General features: G+C 55.3%; 1 protein-coding gene across 1 annotated transcript in view; it reads right to left on the reverse strand.

The window, feature by feature from the left end:
• Positions 1–12,920, reverse strand: part of LOC101650058 (cytochrome P450 2S1) — a 17,006-nt gene that overhangs the window by 3,308 nt on the left and 778 nt on the right. Inside the window, exons 3-9 of the mRNA XM_013006584.2 lie at positions 12,883–12,918; positions 10,533–10,698; positions 6,946–7,095; positions 3,606–3,766; positions 3,293–3,472; positions 2,226–2,367; positions 1,077–1,264 (exon numbers count right to left, since the gene is read on the reverse strand). Coding sequence (XP_012862038.1) covers positions 1,077–1,264; positions 2,226–2,367; positions 3,293–3,472; positions 3,606–3,766; positions 6,946–7,095; positions 10,533–10,698; positions 12,883–12,918 — 1,023 coding nt within the window. The remainder of the gene's footprint in view (positions 1–1,076; positions 1,265–2,225; positions 2,368–3,292; positions 3,473–3,605; positions 3,767–6,945; positions 7,096–10,532; positions 10,699–12,882; positions 12,919–12,920) is intronic.

A 12,920-nucleotide genomic window follows, 5' to 3' on the forward strand; every position in this document is an offset into this window, starting at 1 on the left:
GGGGGTCACTACCGCATGAGGAACTGTAGGAAAGGGTGGCGGAGGGTTGCGAACCACCGCTACAGAAAACAGCAGAGCTGAGCCCTACACAAGAGTTCTGATTCCACAGGGAGAGGCAAGGCTGGCCTCCAGTTTCTGGGGAGACAGTGCCCCCCGGTGGGGTCAGGTCGGCACTGCTCCTCCCATGCATGGGCAGGGATGGTGTTCATAGGTAGACTGCCTGCCTCGCGTGGATGACGAGTGCCATTTATACGCGGTGACACACAGTGGGTCCGGGGTTCAGGACAGGAGAGGATCCCACTGGCCCTGGGTGTACCCTCAATTCTCAAATCGCTTCCCTGTCCTCACAGGACAAGAGAAATGCCAAACAGAGAGTAAATAATCGAGGGCAAGCCACCTCCCCTGGTCAAACTCTTCCGAATAGGACCGAATTGCGCCATGCGTGAATCACGTACCAAGCCCGCTATGAAAAATCAAATAAATATGCACATAAGAGCTCATGACACACGGAATCCAGGTCAGATAACCCCTCAGAAACAGAAATGAGAGTAGTGATACCAGGAGGGTAGGGAGAGGAGGGGCGGAACGGGGAACCAACACATAACCACACCCCCAGGGGGACAGACAACAGAAACCACGGGGAAAGGGAGACACCGTCGATGTAAGATAGGAATACAATAATAACTTATAATTTATCAAGGGGGTGGAGGAGGGAGGGAGAAAAGAGCTGATACCAAGGGTTCATATAGAAAGTCAATGTTTAGAAAATGATGATGGCAACATAGGTACAATCATGCTCGATACGATTGATGTACGGATTTGTTATAAGAGCTGTAAGAGGCCCCCCAAAATGATCTTTTAATTAAAAAAAATAAAATAGATAAAAGAAACCCCCTACCTCCTTGCAGTTTGCCAGTCACAGTGGAGTTTGAGCAGAGGACAGACATACACCCCCCCCACCCCCACCCCGCCCCCAAGATTCAGCAAAAAGCCAGAAAACGGGTTTTTTTCCGACCCAGGCACGGAGGGAGGCAGGGACAACCTGGCCGTGGCCTGGGGCTGCCCCACGTACCCACCTGGGGCAGGGTATACCCTCGGAAGTGGGTGGTCTGCGTGAGGGTTCGGGGCACGCCCATGGGCACCAGCGCCAGCAGCCGCTGCACCTCGTGCAGCACAGCGTCCGTGTAGGGGAGGCGGGCCCGGTCCCCCAGGCTGGGTGCCCGCCCAGTGCCCAGCTCCCGTGCCAGCTCCGCGCGCACGCGCTCTGAAAGCCAAGAGGAAGAGGCCTGAGGCCGGCAGCCATTCATCCAGAGCCCTGGTTCTCCCCTGGGGAGGCCTCCCGGCCAGGCAGACGGGCTGAGAGCAGGTGCCCTCCAGCCCAGCCAGCAGGCGAGCCCAGGTCCCACAGAACATTCTGGTGTTGGCACCTCTCACCTCTTCTTTCCTGCACCAACCCTCGAGGTAGGAGCCACTGTCTACTTTCATCTCCCAGATGAGGCCCAGAGAGCTGCACGCACAGCTGGCCCCCCCACTGCACCAAGGCCACGGAGGCCCAAGTCCCATCTCCTCCAGGCCAGCCTGCTAAGGGCCCCACACGACTGACCCTGTAAGGCCGGTGCCACCGCTGCCCAGCACATGCCCTTCCTTCACCATCATGGCAATGGGGTCCTACCTCTGCCCCCTTTTAAACCTCCATTCCTGACCTGATGCCTCGGGGCGGGGGTGGGAGGTGGGGTGGTCTCCTTCCAGGTGTTCTTCAAGCCCCCTCCCAGTCAAATGGCCCCCAACTGGTCTCAGTGTCCCCCACAAGAACCACCTCCTGAATTCTCATGTCCACCTGGGGCACACCTCCCTCCCGGTCATCCTAGCACCTCTCCCATCTTTCCTTCCCAATGCCTGGCCCAGCCCTGCTCTCTCTGGGGAGGGCTGTTTTTTCTCTTCAGAAATGCAGTTGGAACACCCCCACCCCCACCCCTCACCGCTCTGGTCAAAGTTCTCTCATGGTGTCCCCCCTAGCTGGGAGCAAGACACACAGGCATCAGCCAGGCACAAGGCCCTGTGTGACCCAGCACCTGTGGTCGGAAATCTTCCCTGTCCTTCTTGTTCCTCAGACACCCCGAACCCCACACGCTCATCCTCACCTCCCAGCTTTGGCCAGGGCTGCCCCGCCCCGCGCCCCCACCACTTCGGCTCCCTGGACCTGGGCTGGGAGCACCGACTCCTACCTTGGGCCTCAGGGTGCTTTAGAAGGAGCAGGAGCCCATAGCTGATGGTGGCGCTGATGGACACCGTCCCGGTAAACAGCAGGTAAAGGACCGTCATGAGGAAGTTCTTCTCCGTGAGCTCTGTGTTCGGGTCCTGCTTCTGCTGGCAGAGACCAGGTAGAGGGGCGGCTCAGACTACACTGGCTTTGGGGCAGCCAGTTTTGTCGGGGACGTGAGAAATGTTTGGGGAGGTTGGGCAGAGGGCTTCTGCAACTAGTTTTCTCTGATTGAAATGCTTCAAGTAGACAAAGACAGGGAGCAGGGGGTTCAGAAAAACCAGTCCCCCCTTCCCTCCACCAACAGGGAGGGCGGCTGTCTTTATTTGAGTATCTCCCATAATTCCAGAATTGGTACAACTCTGCTTTTTGCTGCCTGTAAGAGTTCCCTGAATTCAAGATTTTCTTATATTGTGAGAGTGGATTTTGATACTGCATGACATTCATTGTGAATCAGTGGTGATCCACATGATGTCCTGTGTATGTGTGTGTGTGTGTGTGGGGGGGGCGGAAGTGGGGGAGGAACAGAGAGAGGGATGGAGTGGTCCTATGGGGGCCCCAAGGTTGGCGGGAAAGCAAGGAGAGATTCAAATATATACAGGGTGGTGGGTGGGGGAAGGCAGCAAGCAGACACTGAAAGACTGATACACAGGTAGATTTAAACACACACACACCCACACACACACCCACACATCCACACATGGAGGACAGGTAGATACAGAGACACACACATACACAAGGACTCAGACAGATGACACAGAGGGAGGCTTACAGTCAGACAGACACACACACATCCATGCACCAAGAGACATGCGCATGCAAACACACAATCAGACATGCACACAGGGAGGCAGGCATACAGTCAGACACACAGACACATCCACAGCCATACAGACAGACACACAGGGAGGCTTACATTTGGACAGACAGACCAAGAATCAAAGAGCTGACGGAGGCGCTCCGTAAAACCCCACTGGCGTGGAGGCTAGTGAGGCCCCCTGCCCTATTCAAGGGGGGCGGGGGGACCCCCACCTGGGCCATCTTCAGCAGGAAGGCATCGACGACATCCCGAGCGGGCCCCGAGGTGTCCAGGTTGTCCCGATGCTGCTGGATCTGCCAGACAGTAAAGGCAGCCAGGGTGTCCACGTGGCTGAGGAGCTGGGCCTGGGAGCCCGGCAGCAGCTGCAGGAACCAGGAGAACATCTCGTGGCACTGTGGGGAGATATGGGGGCAGCTGGTTCTCGTGGAGACCTGGCCCCTCACGGGTGCTCTGGGGGATACCTACAAGAGCTGGGGCAGGAACGTTTCTGGGGGAGCGGCACAGGTCAGGGTCCCACCCACTTACCTGGCCCCACGGGGAACTTATCTCCAGCAGCATGCCACTAGCAGCTCGGACCACGGCCTGGAATTCCTTGTCCGTGTAGGGGAAGCGGACGCCGAAGACCAGGGAGCAGATGACGTTGGAGGTGGCCTGGGCCAGCAGCAGAGATGGGTCAAATGGCTGTCCTGGGGAGGGGCGGCAAGGGGCGGCTCTGATGGACACTGGCAGCAAGCAGCTAACTGGGAAGGGGCGGGGGTGGGAGGCCTGACGGGAATGTGAGAGGCCTTCAAAAGGTTCACAAGGGAATTCTAGTATCTTTTAATTCTTTTTGAAGCCCTTCAAATGGAGTGGGGTGGGGGGGTGAGCAAGACCAGAGACAGATGAGACAGTCAGAGAGGGAGGGAGGGAGGGAGAGAGAGAGAATGAGAAGGGAGAGGCAAAGATCGTGCTCTGTGGAACATTCCAGAATCAACCAAATGATTGATTAGTATGAGAGAGATGAGATCATCTACTCCCACCAAAGATGGACCTTCGCATAGGGTCACTATCAGCCCGAATTGACTTTGAAAGGAAGTGACCTTTGGGTTTTGTTTCGTCTGGGGACCCTGCGACCTGGAGCGAGGTCAGATCTCACAAGTGAAGAAGGACACGGTCCTTCAAGCTACCCTTTCCTTCCGATCAGCCGATGGGAGCTCCCTGGCCATGGGTTCAGGGGCTTCTCTCTCCCCCTCCAACTTGAGCTGGAAGTCCCCTGTGGGCGCCCTCACTTCTGAGTGCTGCTCCCCTACTCCTCTGGGCGTGCGCGCGGTTTGGCTGGAACCATTCACAGAACTTAAGGGAAGGGCTTTAGTATTTAGGATTCCAGCGTTCTTATAACAACAAAGAAAACAAAGAGGCATGTCTGACAGGGTCCCCAATGAGGACCTTTTAGGTCCCCAAACCCAAACCAGGCCAACCCCCCTGGCACTGAGTCGATTCAGATTCATGGCAATCCTCTCTCTCGGTGCCACGAGCCACTGCTGACTCATGGAGACCTCCCTGTGGGCTTCGGAGACTCTAACTGTTCACGGGAGTAGAAAGCCCAGTCTTTCTCCCTCGGAGCGGCTGGTGGTTTCAAACGGCCGACCATGTGGATCGCAGACCAATGCCTAACCACTATGCCACCAGGGCTCCTATGCTAACCCCGTAGGGCAGTTGAACGGCTCTGTAGGTCTCTGAGACTATAAGTCTTCACAGGAACAGACAGTATCATTTTACTCCTGCAGAGCAGCTGGTGGGCTTGAACCGCTGACCTTTCAGTTGGCTGCCCAATGCTGAACCTGCCGCACTACCAGACCTACCAAGGGTGCTATCGTCCCAAATGCACGGCTGTCTTTCGCCAACCATGGAGCTCCTGGGGCTGCCACGTCCCAAGTCTTTATTGGCTTCATTACATAGATGCCATTGATTGATCCGGAGGCTACAGGTCTTGTGAAGAGGTCAGGCCTGCAGGCTCACCACCATTAGCATCGCTCTCAGATGTTTCGATAACAAAGGTGCCTCAATTATTATCAAAGAACAAAATATAGTCCAAGAGTTTCGAGTTACCTCTTAGGGAACAAGAGCAAAGGCCAAAGAGACAAAGATAGGAGCAGAGAGGGAGCTTTCGCATCTAACCCACCCATAAAAGCTGCTCCGGTAAAATGCTGTCGTATGGATAGCCCAACTGCTAAACTTAGAACATTTTAGAATCAGGTTTAAAAAAGTTCCAAGTTAACTAATATATACAATTAGCTATTTAAAAAAAAGCTCCCAATTCTACCTTACAAGTCTGGCTAGACCAGAGGACATACACTGGTACAGATAGGAACTGGAAACACCGGGAATCCAGGGCGGATGTGCCCTACAGGACCAGTGGTGACAGTGGCGATACTGGGAGGGTGGAGGGGAGGTGGGTTGGAAAGGGGGAACTGATTATAAGGATCTATATAAAACCTCCTCCCTGGGGGACGGACAACAGAAAAGTAGGTGAAGGGAGAGCTCAGACAGCGTAAGATGTGACAAAATAATAATTTATAAATTATCAAGGGTTCATGAGGAAGTGGGGAGAGGGGAGGGAGGAGTAAAAACGAGGAGCTGATACCAGGGACTTACGTGGAGTGCAAATATTTTGAGAATGATGAGGGTAGCAAATGTACAAATGTGCTTTATACAATTGATGTATGTATGGATTGTGATAAGAGTTGGATGAGCCCCCAATAAAATGATTTTTTTTTTTTTTTTCACTTTTCAGGACATTTTTATTGATTTATCCCAGTCTCCGTCAGGAAGAGCCGTGCATGTGCGGGGACGCTGGGCACCAGCTGCCGGACATGCGTCACTGAGGTGGCAGCAGGACTCAATGAGCAAGGTTCGTTATGTCAGGCTGTAAGACCCCTCAGGGCAGGGCCCTGGGGGCACCAGTGCCCACTCCTGGGTGAGCTGGGGCATGCAGCCACCTCATTGGTCACAGAAAAACGTGGCCACTTTGCCCTGTGCCCACAGAATGCTTTCCTGGGACCTCCAGCAACCCAATAAAATGATTAAAAAAAAAAAAAAGCACCAGTACAGATAAGAGCTCACAACACAGGGAATCCAGGACAGATAAACTCCACAGGCCCAATAATGAGAGTAGCGATACCAGGAGGGGAAGTGGAAGGTGGGAGGAGAAAGGGGGAACTGATCACTCTGCTGACATCACCGCCCCTCAGGGGGACGAACAGAAAAGTGGGTGAAGGGAGACAGTGGCTGGTGTAAGACATGAAACAAAATCTTAAATTTATCAAGGGTTCAGGAGGGAGGAAGGGGCGGGGCGGGGATGAACAGGAACTGATACCAAGGGTTGAAAGTAGAAAGAAAATGTTTTGAAAATGACACCATGGATGGATGTGTGGATTGTGATAAGAGCTATATGAGCCCCCAATGAAATAAGTGAATACTAACAAAGTTGAAAAAAAAACAAAAGAAAAACAGAACAAACTTGAACCCAATGTCCCAGCACCTGCAGGGCAGAGCAGAGCTGCCCCGGAGGGCTTTCGAGCCAGTAGCTCTTCCCTGGAAGCAGCCAGCCACATCTTTCTCCCAGGCAGTGGCCAGTGGATTAGAACCAGCGACCCTGTGACTAGCAGAGGGGTGATTGAACCACTGTGCCACCAGGGTGCCTCTGACAGTACCAGAGAAACAGAAAAGGACGGCCTGACACAAAGGCTCTCGGACACAGCAGGACAGAGACGCAGGGCAGAGGGAGAGGTGGACTGAGGGAGAGGTGGACAGAGCCCCCAGACCAGCCCCGGAGTCTGAGGCATCCCTCCTTCCTTCCGGCAGGGCCTGGGGACCCTGAACTGACCTTCCATCTCCCGGAAGGCCTCCACCAGACACTGGGCCTCGGCCCGGATCAGCACCTCGCCTTCTTGCTTCCCTATGCCCATGTCGCGCAGGGCCAGCATGGTGAATTTCCGCAGCTGCTTCCACCGCTCCCCGTTGGAGAAGAAAACGCCTGTGATGGATACACTCACTCAGGGAGGGACTGGCCCTTCTCCCCATCGCCCCATAGCCACCCCTCCTCCTCCCAAGGGGACTCCATGCAGAGTCCTGGGGTGCATACCAAGCCCTGCAGAGGGGCAGCTGGTGATTTCGAACTGCCAGGCTTAGGATTAGCGGCCCAGCGTGCAACCGTGATGCCACCAGGTCTCCTTCTCAGTGTGCTCCTGAGAAGTTGGTAATTTGGAACTTTGGGACTCCCTGGGCCGACTGAGTGGAGATTTCCTCCTTCCTTCCATCCTGTTTTTTTCGCTCTTCCCAGGAGCCCCGGTGGTGGAGTGGCTACACGCCGGGCTGCTAGCTGCAAGGTCAGCAGCTCAAAGCCCCCAGCAACCCCGAGGGAGGAAGAGGAGGCTTTCCACTCTCCTAGAACTTCCGTCTTGGAAGCTGACAGGGGCAATTCTTCTCTGCCCTATGGGGTTGCTATGAGCCGCAATCAACTCCACAGCGGTGAGGCGTGAATTTTAGGACCTTCTTCCAGGAGTCCTGGTGGCACAGTGGGTTGAACATCGGAGCTTCTAACTGAGAGGTGGATGGTTCAAAACCAACAGCCACTCCTTGGGAACATGATGAGGCTGCCTATCCTATAAAGATTTTAACCTAGGAAATCCTATGGGGGCAATTCTACCCTGTCCTATAGGACTATTTCAAATCGGAATTGACTGCCGTTTACTTCCACGAGTCCCTGGGTGGGAGCTAGGGTTAGGCCTTCCCCCACCCCCAGACCTCTGCACAGATCACTATGAGTTGGAATTGGCCCAACAGCAAGTACCACCCAAAACATGGCCCATCCTCTCTTCCTGCTTCCTGTCTATCCACCCTTCTCTGCGTTTATGAGGACCCTGTGTCCCCGGCCCCCTGCATTTTGCCAAAATGAAGTTGAAATGGGATCTGAGGGTGGGGTGGGGAGGGCGGGGTAAGACACTGCATTTGTTTTCCTTCTTCCTCTAAGACACCTGCTGCTCCAGACAGCCGCCCCCCATCCATGGAGAGATGGTGTCCCCTGCCCTTCCCCTCCTGTGTCCCAAGCTGACTTCAGAGGCCCTCCCGAGCCTGCTCCTCCTCCCTGCCTCTGTCCCAGCCTTGCCTTCCTGTCCCTGGCCACCAGAGCCCTGGGCCTCACCGTGGTCATTTCTCCCAACCCTGCCGACAGTAGCTGGCTAACAGTCCCCTCCTCCCCTCACTGGCCCAGACCCAGCCTCTTTCTGGGCTCCCAAAACTCCCAGAAGATCTTTCTCCTCTGACCACACCTCTTCCTTGCTCCCCGACAAATAAAAATCCCCACCAACCCTCCGTCTGGCATGACTCACAGGCTGCAAGACTGGACGCCTGAAACTTCTGCCATCTGAACCTCATTACTCATCCGGCTCCTCTCACTTCCTCAAAGCCACCACGCCCCCCACCTGGTGCTGTTCCTTCTGCGGGGATCACTCACTTCTCCAGCCTCCCGGTTCCCTGACTCTCTCCCCCTCAGGCCTCCCACCCCCCAAGTGCCCTACGTCCAGATCTCTTTTTCTACTTCTCTCCAGTCTTATTCAGATTATGAGAGGGTAGCACGTGGAGCCAGTCACCTGGGGGGGAAGGGGGGGAAGAAGGGGGCTGGCCCAGTACCCGCTAGACAGGGCAGGCATAAGGAACATGATAATGAATGGATGCATGCTTTTCCTCTCCTGTCCACACTCTCATGTGTTCCTTCTGCCCCGAACGCCCTTGAGTCTCAGCTTAGACACCCCCTCCGCCAGGAAGCCCCCCTGGACATCTCTTGCCCTTCAGGTCACCTCCTGCCAGGTGCCCCCTCCCTCCAGGCCTCCACAGCCCTCATGTCCTCCCTGTAGTTCCCCCACCCAGCTTGGGCCCTGTCCCCAGGGGGCCAAGACAACACATTCAGCAAATGCCCAGAACTTTCTACTCCCTGTGGCTGATCTTGCACCCCAGCTACAAGGGACCTCCTCCAGGTAAGCCCTTCTTCCAAGAGACCCCTTGTTAAGGGTACAAGCTGGAAGCTCTAGGGGGTTGGACTCTAACCATTGCACCGACGCCGTCAGTGCTCATTCCGATTCTCCGGTTCTAAGGAATGTTCTGAGGTCTTATTTGCAGCCCTCACCATAACTACCTTGCCATAAATGACGGTTAAAAAGTTTCCAAACCAGAGCCAGACTCATCGTCACCCACTAGGACAGGGTGGAACTGTCCCCGTGGGCTTCTGAGACTAATTCTTGACAGAAGCAGTCAGCCTCCACTTTCTCCTTCGGAACGGCCTGTGGTTTTGAACTGCTGACCTTGCGGGTTCACCGCCCAACACGCAGCCCACTCTGCCACCAAACTCACTCACTATCTACCATCGATTTCATTTGGACTCACAGGGACCTTATAGGACAGGATAGAACTGCCGCTGTGTGTTTCCAAGACTGTAACTCTTTATGGGAGTAGAAAGCCTCACCTTTCTCTGACACAGTGGCTGGTGGCTTCGAACTGCTGTCCTTGCCAGTAGCAGCCCAACAAATAACCCACTATGCCACCAGGGCTCCTTAAACAAGTTTATGGTTTCCAAATTGAGCCCTGGTGGTACAGTGGTATACACATTGGGCTGCTGACTGCAAGGTCAGTAGTTTGAACCCACCAGCTGCTCTGCAGGAGAAAGATGAGGCTGCCTGCTCCCATAATTGTGTTACAGCCTCAGAAACCCAAAGGACAGTTCTTCTCTACCCTACCGGGTCACTATGGGTCAAAATTGACTCGATGGCGGTGGGTATGGGTGTCAAAAGGAGGCCTGGTGGGTTAGCATTGGACTGATAACCTCGAGGTCCGTGGTTCAAACCCACAAGTCACTCTGCGTTCCTGGGAGTCAAATCCACCCGATGGGGTGTCAAACCTGAGTTTCACTCCATCAATGTCTACAATAAACCTCTGCACACATGACATGGTTCTTATAGACGCAACGTCTAGCATTTCCTGGTCCCTTGCCCCTGCCTCCTGCCACGCTCCTCAGCTGGAGCGACGCTTAAACACTGCAATAGTCTTCGAGCTCTTTCTTGGGCCCTGGTGGCGATGTGGATGGAACAGGTATTAGGTTGCTACCCGCGCCAGCCCCTCTGACAGAGAAGGAGCCTGTCTGCCCCCATGAAGACTCACAGCCCTGGAGACGCCATCAAGGGCGCCTACGAGGCAGAATCAACTTAATGGCAGTGGGCTCGGTTTTGAATTTTAACTTGGTGCATGGCCAGGCCCTCATTCAATCCTCAGGACAGCACGATCTTTATGCTGATGGCCCGTTTTACAGACAAGCCAACAGGGGCTACACCTTGTGCGCCAAGCTCAGGTGCCAGGAAGCAGTGGGTGGGGCGTGAGTCCAGGAGCCAGCCCCAACCCACAGCACCCTTCTTCCCAACTCACCATGGCCATCAAAGGTCCGGTCCAGTGTCGCCAACGTCCCTCGACCGCTGAACTCCTCGGCTTGGTCTCCCAGTGCCTCGCGCACCGTCTGGTGCCCAACCAGGACCACCACGCGCCGCCAGGGCCCCAGGTGCACGGTGAACACAGGGCCATACTTCTTACTCAGCTGAGGAGGGAGGTGGGGCGGGGCTGTAGGGTCTGGTCACCAGGCCTGGTTTCAGCTCTGATGACAAGTGTCCCCCTCTGCCCCATGCAGAAAGAGACCCACCCCTCCTGAGCCCTGATGGGGTAGTGGGCTACGCATTGGGCTGCTAACCCTAAGGCCAGATGTTCGAATCTTCAGGAGGAAGATGAGGCTTTGTACTCCCGTCAAGATTTTACTACCTCACCGTTTCCGGCTGGGCTCCAGCTGAAGGCTTAAATTTTAAATGTCCCGAGAGAGGGGGGTCAGGTTACTTTCAGTATCTCTTCTACGGACCTGGCCCCTGGCCATGGTCAACATAAAATGGAACTTCAGGCTTTCAAACCGTGGAAGACAGATGGGACACTATTGGGAAAGCTGGCCACACCAAGGCTAAGGGATCCATGGGGCCCCAAGGTGAAGCTTGGAGAGACAGGGATGGATTTGCAAGCAATGTTTCCTGTCTTGGTGCCACATGACGGGGACTCAAATGAGGATTTGCTGCCTTCCTGGGAGCAGGAGCTGAGGATTAACTAGAGATCACAGATCAGCGGCACCCAGGAAGCCAGTTCCTGGAAATATCTGTGGCTTCTTAAGACTCTTGGAAAAAACAAAACAAAACAAAACAAAACAAAACAAAAAGACTCTTGGAAGATTTCTATACCACAGCCTACTTTCTGCGTGTTTGTCCATGAAATAATACAAGTTAGATGTGGGGGAACAAAAAAATGATTTATAGCCTCGGAAACCGACAGGGGCAGATCCACTCCACCTGATGGCGTTGCTGGGAGTCTCCATGGACTCCCTGGCAGTGAGTTTGGTTAGACACTCCCAAGCCCAGATGCCTCTCCTCCCCCGCCCCCCAATCTTCCTCCTCCAACACCCTCCAGCGCCTAGTCCCTTAATCCTGGTAGAACCCCAAACTAGAATCCCGGGACAACTCACCGCGACAAAAGACAACGAAAACAGCTAACCGATCAACAAATGTTTTGCTTCCCAAACACCCCCCGCCCCGCCCCACAGCATCCAGCCACACCCCTTGTAAGCCCAGCTCTGCCCACATTCCGTAGAGGATCCAGCTGGGAATCCACCATTTCTCCCGTATAGAATCCGGTTCCAGGTCCCCGGAGCCCGCGGATTTTTATTTATTTTTGAATGGGGACCTTTTACCAATCGCCTCCCTCCCACAAACGTAGAGAAAGCCCTCGATTTCTGCTTGGCCTCCCCCTTCCCTGCTTTGCTGCTGGAATATGGTTCCCGCCCAGCGCAGCCCCTTCCCCACATGGCCCGTTAGCAGATACCTGAAGCCTGGGACTCTGGGTTTTTGCCGCCCGTGACCCCATCCCGGACCTTTCCAGCTTTTCAGACTTCTCCTCCTGTTCTCCCCGCCCTCCTTTCCTCTGGTCCCCAGGTATCTTGGCCCCCTCCTCGGATACCTCACTTGTGGGCTCTCCGCATCTCTGCCCTCCTCTCCCCCTGGGCAAGCCCTGCACCGTCACCTCCTCTTGCCAGCAAGGAAAGAAATCCCGGTGGCGTTGTGGTTACCCCTCGCGTTGCAAACAGCAAGGTCTGCAGTTCAAAACCACCAGCCGCTCGCGGGAGAAAGCCTAGGCTTTCCAGTAAAGAGTTACAGCCTCGGACACCCATAGGGGCGGTTCTACCCTGCCCTCTGGGGTCGGAACTGTCCGGTGGGCAGGGAATTTGGAGAGCTTTTCTAGGTTCATTCAATTTTGACCCCCCGCCCCCCGGCGCCAGGGGGAAACCTTCCCAATTCTTAGATTGAATAAAATCTGGGGACTCCCATTCTAATGGATTGGGGGTGCTCGTCTATCGGCGCAGGAAAGACGAATTCTGCGTAGGGAGATAAACCGGAGCGAACAGGTTCAAAGTCCTGGGCTCCGCTCTTCCAAACCACGCTCCCTGCCCCCACCGCCCTCCCAGGCCCCGCGCAGCGCCAGGTCCAGGAGACCCCTGCCCTTCCTCCCGCACGCCCTTCCCAGCATTCTGCGGGGCCAAGGTCCCTGTCCTCGTGTCCAGGGTTCTCTCTGCCAGCTCCAGGGATGAAGCCACCCGACGCAGGTCACCCTGGTCTCAGGGACATGAGGGCTCGGCTCGCTCCCCGACCCCGGTGCCTCCCCCCGAGGCGAGCCGTCCGGGTCTCCCGCTCACCTGCAGGAGCCCGGGGTACAGAGCCCCGGGCCGGAGCT

This window comes from Echinops telfairi, unplaced genomic scaffold (genome assembly GCF_000313985.2).
Source record: "Echinops telfairi isolate 266 unplaced genomic scaffold, ASM31398v2 ScPeMD7_655;HRSCAF=1070, whole genome shotgun sequence".
In the NCBI taxonomy this organism is placed as follows: Eukaryota; Metazoa; Chordata; class Mammalia; order Afrosoricida; family Tenrecidae; genus Echinops; species Echinops telfairi.